At 40.5% G+C, this 12,756-nt stretch overlaps 1 protein-coding gene across 7 annotated transcripts in view; it reads right to left on the minus strand.

Moving 5' to 3' along the window:
- Positions 1-9,053, minus strand: part of MANBA (mannosidase beta) — a 64,156-nt gene extending 55,103 nt beyond the window's left edge. For 4 of the 7 annotated variants that reach the window (XM_041424520.1, XM_041424526.1, XM_041424518.1 and 1 more), the window contains exon 1: positions 463-654. In XM_041424520.1, coding sequence (XP_041280454.1) covers positions 463-645 — 183 coding nt within the window. In that variant the 5' untranslated portion in view covers positions 646-654. Of the gene's footprint in view, positions 1-462; positions 655-3,347; positions 3,427-6,726; positions 7,350-8,878 lie in introns of those variants that run through there. The other 3 variants (XM_041424521.1, XM_041424524.1, XM_041424525.1) reach the window with 3 other exon arrangements.
- Between the last annotated feature and the right edge of the window lie 3,703 nt (positions 9,054-12,756).

Genomic DNA, 12,756 nt, shown 5'->3' on the forward strand with positions numbered 1-12,756 from the left:
GGATGCATATGACCTCAACCATTCTTATACTCCCTGCAAGTTTTAAAAGGGCTGAATTCCCTAAACGAGTCAAACTTTAGGAGTGTGGGTTCTGAATTCCCTAAACATATTGCATCAACGAGTCAAACTTTAGGAGTGTGGGTTTAACTTTCCACTCTTTGAGGTACCACTATAGGTAGGCATGACTTACACGCTGTGAGGGTATTGCAGGTATCTGGTGTCAGCACCTTGGCTGCGTGTCAAAACCACAATCTCACATACTGCACAACTTCCATTTGTATCCTCGGCCTTTTGCGGGACTGAGGACACCGCAGCCACCAAAGGTACCCTGGCCGCTGCCCCGGCGATGCCAACCACGCCTGCAGTGGCCGGGCAGCGGCGGGGACGGGGCTGTGTTTTGGAGGGCTGTGTTCTCCCCTCCGGGCAGGGCTGCTCCAGGGCCCGGCTCTCGGCGTACCGTACCTGGATGAGGCCCCGGCAGAGCAGCGCGGTGTGAACGCAGCCCGGCACCTCCGCTCGGAGCGACACCGAGCCGTTCCCGCTGCGGAGCCGCCAGCTCCCCCGCAAGCTGCGCACCTCCGGGCCGCCCGCGGCCACCGCCAGCGGCAATAGCAGCACCGGCAGCAGCAGCGCCGCAGCACCCATGACGACAGCCGCCCGAAGCAGCGAGCTGGGGCGGTGCTTCCAAGGAAGGAAGGGAGGGAAGAGGAGGGAGGACGCCGGCGCTGCTGAGGGCGGTGCAGCGCGGCTGCGCGCGGGGCCTGCGGGCGGCCGGGACGGCGCTGCCCGGGGCTGAGCGCGAGGGGCAACGGGCGGGCTGCGCTGCCGCCCCCGCTGCTGCGGCTGCCGGCGCTCTGCCCCGCACCGGCACGTCGGCAAAGGGCGGGTTGGTTTTCTTCGCGGAACAGCGATAAGAGGAGCTCTAATACGGCTACGAGTCTCTCAGATGTAGCAAATGCACTCGGAGCTCTAGAAAACAGCAGGGAGGCGGGAAGGGATGAGGAAGAGCTGTGACACCACACTGAGGGTTCTCAATATTGGCTCCTTCGAGTCGTGAGGCTTTTATATGGCCTCAGTCTTCCACTTTTTTTTTTTTTTTCCATAAAATTACAGAGGCATATAAAACTGTAACAAATGTCATGGACATCTCAAAGTACTGTGGTTTCCTCATAAAGCGGGGCTGTGGTAAATTCCTCTGCGAAAGGACAGAAGCATCAGCTCCTAGGAAAGAATATGGTTTTCAAATCACACTGTAGCTTTCCTGTGGTGCCCTTGCTAGGTTGTTCCCTTCATTCGCAGCCCAAAGGCAGGGATTAAAGCAACAAGTTTTTAAATAGCTCCCAGGAAGGCCTTAGCTCCTCTCCAGGTGTAACACCCCTGGTACTTCATGCTCTGCTCCTGCTGCACCAGGGGGTGCAAGGGGGTCCTAGCTCACCTCCATGAACTGGGAATGTTTCACACCAGGCCCCCCCAGCCTGAGAAGAACAGAAACACCAGAGTCTTGTTTTAGCTCCTGGCTTTCACACACCTATTTCAGCATACCGTAGGAATCCACCCTAAAATCTGTCTTTAAGGCATGACTGAACATGGTCAACATGTCTATATATTTTTGATGCAAATCCTTTCAAGCTGACAACCCTTTGTTTCAATGCAATATAAAAATGTCAGTCCTTCCATTCACATTCAATAAAAAGTACACAATCCAGCCACAGGTAATTTTTGTCACCTGTGAGAGCCCAAGAGAGGGTGCAGTTCTGAGAAATACTGACTCAAAGAGAAAGACAGTAGCTAATCCTTTTTTCTCTTAAAAAATTTCTGCTGCAAACTTCAAAATGGGATAGCTGGGACACACACTTTTGGGCAGCAAAAGGCCATGCAGAAACTTAGCTGATAGAACAGTTACCATACATGTAATTTTAGGACAGAGTAAGCCACATTCAATACACTGACTAAGTGAAATGATGGTCCCATTTCAGTTCAATTCCCAGCTGTCTTTTAGTGAGATTGCCAAAAAAGGCCATTATCCTAGACTGGGTTACTCCAAGTGGCTTTGCATGCTGTAGAATTCAGTCAAAATTAGTGTCTTCTCACCTTTAAGAGTCCAGACTATAAAATAATTATACATTAATAGTATAAAGCCTTATTCTGTTTCTGTCCTCATCTGTCAGTGAGTAATGTTTTCAGGGCAATCAAACATTTCAGTGTTCTTTCCTTAAATTCACTGATATAACACTAAAACCATTTAAACCTTATAGTTTATAGTTTAATATCGTTTAATGCTTGAGAGATCTTGCTGGATATTATTTCTCAAGAAGCAGATTTACAGCTGTCAAAAAAGAAACTGCCTTTTTTTTTTTTTTTAGTAAATCTTTTCCAGCAAGTCACATGATAGGTTCCCAGTAAGAAGGAAACTGCATTTCAAGATGTTTACTGTACTTCCGTGCTTTGCCTTTTATTCTTTCTGCTTAAGACTGACTGGAGCAACACACACACCAAAAAACCTCAACCTAAAAACAATGCTGTAATTAAGTATTCTGAGAACATGCTGTTTCCTTGTTCAAGGTTTATAATTAAGTTAAATCATGTATCATTTTCATGTCCCAGTTTTAGGGTTTGTTTTTTGTTTGTTTGAGGGTATTTTTAAACAAATGACATTTTTGCTGTTTCAGGATATGAATTTTAAAGGCTGTGGTTTAATCTTTTTGAATCTTAAGACCTAAAACAAGATAAACCAAGTACTTTCTTTTACTGTGTACTATATTAACCCTCTTTCTGAAATACCACAAATTTAGGAGGTCATTACAATTCTTACTTTATGATACTGCAAGCAGATATTCTTTATCACCTAAGACACAAAGCTGAAGGCAAAACCATGCCTTTGGCTCTATTAGAATAAATTCAGAGCAGTTCCACTGTAGCTGCCCAAATTCTGCCATGTTAATCCAGAAGTCCTTTGTTTCCAAATGCTATGCAATCTCTATCATTACAGCAGGCTGCTGCTATTTTCTCTTTCAAATTCATGTTCAATGAGTTTATGCAAAGGTTTTAAACAAGGTTCTCACAGGTTTGGATGCAGTACTTCAAGATATTACTGCCACCACCTGTCCACCCTGTACCATTCTTCTGCTGAAGGTAAACACCTCTGAAGGCAAACAGGACTTGTGCTCACAGCAGTCTGTATCAGGGCGTGCTCTCTCTCTCTCTTTTGGTAACTGTGTGCTGCTGAGGATACCACCACCACAGACCATTTGTCAAAGATGCAAAGCAACTAAGGGATCATCTACCTTAGGGAACTTTCCACAGATGCAGCAATATCACTGTATACATGTTTGTATGAGGGCAAATACCTTCAGGCAGCACAGAATATCCAGAAGAAAGCTCCACAGTTCCTCAACATAACACCAGACCTCTGTTTTCTGACTGCATCTGCAGAACAGAACCACAGTGCAGAACAGTTACTCTCTGCTCTGGAGTAAAGACAATATGATGCAGGGAGCTCTCCAGCTATGGATTTCTAAAGGACATTATTCTGTACTTGTCTTGAACTCTATCCAAAAGGATGTTAACAATAAAATGAGGAAATAAATTCAGATTGCTTTTAGATGAGGACACTATTAATACATCACTAGAAGACAATGTTGTAGTAGGTTATCATGAACAAAATACAAAGTGACAATCTAAATGGTAGGCCTGGAGTTTCTGTCATAATTATGGCAAAGTCTGTAGGCCACTGCAAGGGGATTTCCTTAGCAAACAAAATTACCCAACACCAACAATCATGAGTAATTAAAAATAAGTATGTAGAAGCAAAGCTACTGCTCCAGGCAAATGCCGTAATGGAAGGGGGAAAGCAAAAAATACGTAATAATAACTTTAAAATTTCAGAAGCAAAAAGACAGGTGATGCCTTCAGTATAACCTTCAACTTCATCAGGCATGCTGGGGCAAATGCCTGTATTTGTACCTCTACATAACATCTTGCTTTGAGATGCACTTAAACCAGATTTAGGTGTCAGGTCACCACCTTCCACAGAACAGACCCAAAAAAGCCTAAGGATCTTCAAAGCCAGCATGGCCAGATTTCTAAAGTCATGTTATTTAGAAAGTGGAATTCCCACAGCTTTTATTCTCTTCATTTTATAAATAATTTTGAATCAATCCTAATCTATTTATAAAATTACGTAACACTGATTATTGCCATTTACCCTTTGTTCCATAAGCAGCAAAATCAGTGTCTTGTACAGTGCTGTCCAAGCTCCCCTTCAATTCTCAGTAAAGCTTACTTAAAACATACAGATTCTCTGGCACTTACAGAAAATAAGCAGCACAAATGCAGACATTATGAAACAGGTTGCTTAGCCTTTCTTAGAGACTTAAAACTAGACAGTCATCTGTGACCACAGTACAATGTACAACTTGTCCCTGAATGCCTAAAATGAAATCCCTCAACATGTGGGAATCTGTAGGTAGCAAATTTTCCCCCATGATGGAAGTTTGAGAGGCTTCACTGAGCCCATGTGCATGGCACTTCACCAGCTGAGAGCAGGACATACCAGATAGATCACACCACATATGAAGCACACATCCAGCCTACTGTTTTAATGAATGTTTTCTGTGCAGGTGAGTATTAAGAGAATGTCAACAAAGGTTTGTAGCTGATAAATTGGATGACTAAATGCAAATGGATTTGGAGGTGCTGAAACAGCTGGGAGCTTCATTTCTTTTTCTAACTTAAGTGACTCCAAACAAACCACTGGGGCAGGTCAGGACCTCTGTTTCTCAGACATTCAGTGTGGCTAATGCTCCTGACTTCAGGACAAATTGTCCCTTTATTTCTACCAAAATGACTCTAATGACTCTAAAGAACCAGAGAATATTCAACATAACTTCACTGAAAACTGTGGGTACTCGAGAGACACTTTTTTTTTCCTCTTGAAAGATTAATGATTATTTCATCACCTGTAAGAATTTCCAGAATTCCTAATCAACAAAGTTCTCACTGAATCAACTCAAGCCCCACTTAGACAACAGCATAGGCCGAGAGCATGGCTAGACAGGCAAAAATATCCACTTGTCTGAATTATTCCAGTGAAAACCCTTGTACGTAACAGAGCTTCATCCTCATGCAGTCCAGGAAGCTACATGTCCTATCACTGCACTGGTACAAATGTCTCAGGAGTAACATTTACAGAAACTGTCTCTTGCACATTCATGAAACAGGCATACTTTAATATGGGCTCTATTTTTTTTTTCCCAAATGACTTCATACACAAACAGCACTAAAAATACTACTTTATATATACACCCTTCTGTTAAAAAAAAAAAAAGCATTATGTGCTTGATTCTCATGGCAACAAAAAGGAAAGGACTACTGCAGTATAGAAAAAGAGTACTGGAAGGATCAGAGAATATCTCAAATTGGAAAGGACTCATAAGGATCATCAAAAGTCGAACTCCCTTTTCCTTGGAGGACTGAATAAAACTAAACCATATGACTAAAAGTAACATCTACATGTTTTTTGAACTCTGTCAGGCTTGATGTTGTTACCATTTCCCAGGGGAGCCTGTTCCAGTGACCAACCAACCTCTCAGCAAAGAACCTTTCCTTAATGTCCAACCTGAACTTCCTTTACACACCTTCTACCCATTTCCTTGTGTCCTCTCACACTGTCTGACTAGATCTCTTGTTTTGGTACTAGTCAGAATTTTAACATTCTGATTTTTACAGGAAGAAGGAAAGGCAGACAGTAGTTTTATGGCTAGAAACATTTAAAAAAGAGCCTTAGGGATGTGAAAAGAACTTTGTATCTTCAGCTAAGTCCTTGTTGAGAGAAGGACCCCTTCAACGAGTGGCCATGCTAAAATACTACTCACACACATTTTGTTTACAGCAAAATTCTCAGCACAGTGGATCCAAATAATCTGGTGCTCAAAGTAGTCCCTATGCCTTTGATTGCTGCTACAAATGTCACTGTTCCATGGAAGAACTCTTCTCACCATGAGGACTATAGATAAGCACAAAGGCAATAACAGCCCATAGAGAGGTTCTAAAAACCACAAGACATCACTGCCTGGAATCAATCTCTTCCCAGATTGTTTCAGCAAGAGCAAAGATCTTCAGCTAGTCTGAACTAGTATAGATCTAATGAAAGGACAAAAGATGCAATAAAACTTCAATTAAACCTTGTATTAAACACTCAGCATACATTTTCATGTCAACAGACCATTTCACAGAAGTGCCACAATGTTCTAAAGGTATTTAAAGTTTTAATTAGTGCGTTGAAGACTGAACAGCCACCTAAGCTTTTGGCACTTTTTACATATAAGCAAAATAAACAGCATTCAGCAAACAATCATTTCCAAAGGTATGGCTTTCTGAGGAAAGGGTTTCTTCATCACAGGAAGCTATTATGACTCCAGAATGTTATTAAGCACTTAGAAGGTTCAAGATGCAAAATTATCTTGAGTACTTATCTGTCAATAAAAGTTCTATTATGTTGATTCTCTCAGCATATTTTCAGTACAGTTTATCAACGGGGGTCATATTGAGAAATAGAGTTTTAAAGGCCTGGAAATGCCCTGAGGAATTTCAATCACACCAAAAAGATACTTAAAACTATTTTTAAAATATATTTTAGGAAATTCAGTCTAATGAAGTACTTCAATATGCCTAGCAAGTGGACAAGTAACATTTTTTCCACAGTAATCCCTTTGGAGTCCTCCATACCTGTTCAGACACATGAAGATTTATTTGGAGGACAGAAGGGTACAGCTAAGCTTCCCCTGCCACCTCCGGCTCTCACAGTTAGCAGTGGACAGCTTAATGCTGACATAAGAAAGTCGCTCATTGTTTAGTGAACATCTTGGTGGTAGCTTGAACTTGGAGGCTTTTCAAGACCTCTTTTGTTGTGTTCTCTCATTACCAAGCATGCTGATCCACTGTTTATCCTTCCAGCTTCCCAGCAATGACCCATAATCTTGTAACCACCAACTATTACTGCTACTTCCGCCTAGCAGAACTCTGAGAAGAGCTTATCAGTTTGCTGCAGCTGGCTCACGAAGTACAGCTGGCTGCCCTCTCCTCTGTCCACACCCTAAATTATTCATGATGTATGTATCAGCATATGCTTCATGGGATCTTCTTTTTAGAACCTCACTGAGGCTTACAACATTGAGCTTTCACCCTTCACTCTGTCTCTGTATATCTGCACTCCAGACTCCTAATCTTAATATATACTTGACCTTTGTTTTACCTGTACTCATGTAACATAAAAACCTAAGGAAGTTTCTTAGTGTAGGAGGGCTGATTGGTCAACTACAACCTATTTCTGGATCTGGTCTCCTGCCCTGGGAACCAACTTCAGCTGAACAGCAAAGGGCAACTTCTCACCTTCCTTTTTTTCTCCCCTCCCACCCCTCATAAAGCACAGCATAATGCATGTTTAAGATATTAAGATGCCAGTCACATTAAACAAAAAAAGGGGGGGAGGGGGGGAAGGCTGTTTCAAGTTAAATTTTGCATCCAAAAATTTCAAGGTAACTGCTCAATGCTTCTCCACAAACCTGTCTTTTCATGTTTCCACTCTGAAAATTTGAAACGTTTTTCTACATCAGTCTTAGCAGTATTGGAAAGAATATTATGTGCAAAAATATGATTCAGGGTTACTTGCATTTTTTCAAAGCTTTTCTCATATCATTTACAGTTAAGCCAAAAAGAATGCTTTTTTACTTCTTTCTCAGTTTATAAAAAAATAGTTAAGGCTATGAAAATTCACATCCTTTGCACCAAATGGTAATTCTGAGTGTGAAGTGAAGCACATATGAAGTAGGAGAGGACAAAAAGAGCTAAGTTAAGTAGAAGCCATCTACCTACCTCCTCTCTAATTCAATCGCTTGTCATTGTGGGATGATACCTTAAAGTGCTGCTTTCAGTGAATTTTGAACGTATTCTCAGGAAACATAAATCACACTGTAAACACGAACTTCAGAGATATCCTCATGAAATACAACTCAAACTTTAAAAACAGAGCAGTTAGTACAACCAGCCAATAAAACCAGGGGATCATGATTCGTTTACACAAGACAGTTCTACCTCTTAATGCTGGTTAGACTCATCATCTGCACTTGTGCTCTAGCAGCTTGTTCCTGAGCTTAGACCAGACAGACATGCTTGAGAGGTGCAGTACTTTAGCTCTTCACAGAGACTGAACACCACCAGTCCCAAATACTAAATTCAATTCTTCAGCCAGCACTAAACCATTCTAGAAAAATATCACTGCCATATTCCACTAAGTTTGTTACCTGAGAACTCCTACAGTCACTAAGAGTGATCCTCTCCTCACTGTTGTTCTGAGACACAAAATCTAGAACCTTATGAAGAGATCTGGACCTTTTACTCCAACAAAAGCATTCCAAACCTTTCAATAGGAAAAAGAATTTTTAAAATGGTTATATTGAATAGATCCTTCAATTACTGAGGTATCTGTGAATTAATTTTCAGCATTCACTGTCAGAGCAGAATTAACACTATGACAAGTAATCTGCAAAGCTTGTTTTAGCAAGAGTATCCTTCCCCAGAGAATTAACAGCTTCACACTGAACAGTGATCTTTGCCAGGAAGAAGGGATTATAGACTCACATTAAGTTCTCTATGTAAGGTTGCAAATTGCAGTTCCTCCTTTAGATCTCAAAAGGATTAGAGCTGCACATTCAGTAGAAAGTTCTGTTCTAGAACATTCTCTAGAGAACTCAAATAACCCCACAAAACAAAACCAAAACAAATGGAACCAACACTTTCCCCTCCACCCATGACTCATGACTGAACAGTTTCATTTTTGACTTGCATCAAAGACTGTAAGATAAGAAGTGCTGAGGCTTACCTGGCCAGAGAGGAAAAAACCAAAACAGGCTTGACTTACAAACAAGCCCAGCTTCTCTTCTCCTCAGCATACATGAAACTGCCATACTCAGTGCCTACCAATGCTTTCTAAGAGATCACCTCTTAGGCAGCTCTTCAAAACACAGGTGACAGCTTAATTTTTGCATTCCCTCTAATGAAACATGAGATCACATCTGAGCCTAAACTTGAGTCAGAATTCCCATCCCTGATAAAACTAAAGGCATTTTGAAATTCTGTCTCCACGACCCTGGTCTGCCAAAGCAGCTGGAGCAAAGCCAGCTGCCCAGCTCTACAGCTAGCATTCCACCCATGAGGATAACCTTGTATCACCACCTTCTAAGCAACTGTTCTTACTCTGCAGGTTATGTCTGTGATGGGACAATGCAGAGTTCATATGAAAATTAATGACGTTTAGGCAAAAACCAGAATTACCTAATCTGCCAAACCTAGGACTCGTAAGTACTCAGAGCTTGAGAGTATTTCTGCTTCAAGCTCCTGAAGAGGGAACCAATCTCAGCATTTAAAGAGAGGAGTCTGCCCTTCCAGAGCACAGGAACAACCCCAGAGATCAAAGATGAGTATTAAAAGCTGTTGAAAACCAATATATTCTGTTCAACTGTGTGTCCTGATAAAGCTTTGTCCCACCATGAATAAAAATCCTTCACTGTTCAAAGATACTGAAAGTCTCACCAATACTTCTAATGCATAGGCAAAAATATCCCAAACAAACAAAAAAACTATTTTGGGCAAACAAGGATGTTTATCCTTTTTTTTCTTTTGTTTACCAGAGAAATTTTCAAGTATTAATTTACACAGAGCTATACTATCAAATTCACTGTTTCACTTCTGGCACCTATCACTGTGAAGATTATGCCTGCCACCTCTTCTAACCTACCCAAGGCACACAGATGCTCTAGAAATAGTTACAGCTCTTACTCCTGCTTATCTGGAAGCTGCTGAACTCTTCCCCCACAACTGGTTGACATTAAACCAACCACTGCAGTACAGAAAAAAGACACTGACAGCTTTGAACTATCCCTGCAGAAGACCGAGTGCGAAATGCACTGCAGACCAAAGTTACTGCAGAATTTACTGCTGCATTAACCAAGAATGCGAAGTCAGTTTACAGGCATCAGCTAAACCATCACAAACATCAATTTAGGAACTGTTCTACACTACACACACCTGGAAGAGCTTGTCTGTCTGCACTCTGGTTTTCCAGTTGAGGGTTATTCTGAATTGCTATTCTTTGTCAGACTGAAATGGACACTTAAAATTATAATTTATCAACTATCATATTCCAGATTATTTTGAAACCAGCTGCTTTTGTACTAGAATGCATTAATTGACAGCAGACCATTTTCACTTCACAGTAATACAGGCAGCTTTTACCTTTACCTTCTGTACCTCTCCTTGATATATTTATGCAGGTTTTTTCCTGTGTTCCCATGCATTCTCTGCATTAGTCCTGCACTGTTGCCAAAATACAAGCCCCAGCCTTATACATGAAGTATTTTAGCCACAGCTCAATCTGCTTTTTAAAATATGCAATTGCCTATAATGATATGAATCCAACTGTTCTCCAATTTGTACCTACTTTATATTTGTATTGAAGGTGTGGGGGGGAAATACCATCCATTCAATGACACCAAGAACCAAAGACCAGAAAGCAGATAAATCCAATCAGTATTTTTTTTTTCACATTTGAAGGAATTAGTATAGTTTGTCTTCTAGTAAAATAACCTTCATACCATAAGATCCTTTATTGATCATGCATTATCTCATTCCATTCTTCTAGTGCTAATTTCTTTAATTGAACTAAAGAGGGTTTTGTCTTAGTCTCGTTTTCATGTATGAAACTATAAACAAATCAGGGGAAAACAACTACCTTAATGTTTTGGTTTTTGACAGCTATAAACACAGCAAGAAATCTTCAGTTTAATTCCAGCTATGCTGTAAGCTTTACTAGGGATATGCAGACTGAAGACTTCTGAATCACCAGCCACATTTGATGGGCCCAAGGTATCTGCTTCAGATGGTAATGCCTGTTAAAACACTATTTTTTAAAGCCATGAAGAGTTTGAAATAAAATTACTAGAGAGAAAAATTGAAGGGGGGCAGCAAAAAATACAATGGAGTTATTTAGAACATTTCTGGCTGTATTTAAACCCTCATGTTACCTGCTGGTTAATGCAAACTTCTGCATAAACAACTATCCAATCTAAAAGGACCAGTACATATTCAGTACATCTGAATATCCATCTACTAACTGGTTGTCTTTTTATCACTTGCCAGACTTTAGTCCCATGCCTCCAAAGCAACCAAAGCTTGCTGCTGTGTTCTGTTTAAAACCAGGTTTTTCAGAAAAAGCATCTGTTATCTTCATATAAAACTATGGCACAGTGCAACTGAGTAGAACGTTTTTACTCAAGCATGCAAAAACGTGTGTATATTCATTTAGTAAGAAATACAGATGCTGTGTGCATCAGAAGACAGAAAAACCAGAAAAATCCCTAGCCAATGCTACAGATCAAGTTTTTCCTGCATCCTGAAAAGATTTTTTGGTGCTTAAAACCACTCAAAGTTTTTCCAAGTGAAACGTAAAAAGCTGATTGCGATTGCATTGTTAAATTCAAACCCCAATTCAACACAGCAAGCAGTCTTTAAAAAATTACTGCAGAAAGAACACTGTAGTTTCTTTCCCTGTTATATGTCTTGGCTTGACATTTTGTTCTCTATACTTGCTCTGAAGTCTTTGAAATAGATTTTGTTTAATCCAAATTTTCTAGCATGAAGCTGACCCCACTGAAGCTATTACAGCATTTATCGTGACAAAAAAAAAATATTCTACCACAGCAGAACAGGAAAAGTCACATTTCCAAACCCTTCACTTTTTACATTAAGTTCAAATGGAAAATTTTCCACCCTCCCTATGTTTCAAAGGAACCAAAATCCACTGTGTAGTTTTTAGACTACCTGTGGTTTTGGTAGGTACTCACTGAGGCAATCACCAATTAAGCTTTTTTTTTGCTAAGTCTTAGAATTCTTCTTCACCATGTCCGTATTAGCTCCCATCTCCCAGCTCCTCCCCTTGCCCCCCTGCTTGAAGAGGAAGCCCAAATGTAACTTTTGTACAAGAAGCCTGCACCAGACAGGACTGAGTCTGCTTTAAGGACAAAACACCTCCCATTTCCCACTTTGGACCTTCAGCATACATCTAGAACTTCTACAATCCACCCTCATTCTTTCATCAAAGTATACATTTGTTAATTACTAAAAATTATTACCTTGGGAACATGACAGATGCAAAAAATAAACAGGTACTGGTCCAAACAAGACTTCTATCTTCCATGTAATCTTTTAGTATTTCCTTCTTCCCTGACCCTTCATAATGCACACCTCCTTGTGTTCTCTAACACCCGCTGCCTTACACCTCACAAAGCATCTTCCTAGTTGATCATGTAAGTGATTTCAGTGGCTGTGACTCCCAGGACAAAGTAATAAGCATCAAATTAAGCTAAGCATAAAAAAAAAAATTGAGACCAGCACATTTTAAAGCTTAAAATACAAACTTTTAACTCAGTTGTAATGCTACTGGCATCTGTATTCCAATTTTCCAGCAAAATTATGTAAGCTGGTTAGCAGAAATGAACTGCAACTTCACCAAGAGATTTCAGAAAGTCATCATTGAAGCATGTACTGCTAAAGAGAGCCCAGGTTTCTAAATTCCAAGCCAACTGAACTTGAACATTTCAAGTTCAATCTCACAGTTTAGAACCAGAACAAACCATGTCCAAACTACATGTTCAAATTTTTATAAAAATTAAGGTTTAACATTTATTTTACATCTAGCTTTCC

The sequence above is a fragment of the Onychostruthus taczanowskii genome, unplaced genomic scaffold (assembly GCF_017590055.1).
Source record: "Onychostruthus taczanowskii isolate IOZ18803 unplaced genomic scaffold, ASM1759005v1 scaffold82, whole genome shotgun sequence".
Lineage (NCBI taxonomy): Eukaryota > Metazoa > Chordata > Aves > Passeriformes > Passeridae > Onychostruthus > Onychostruthus taczanowskii.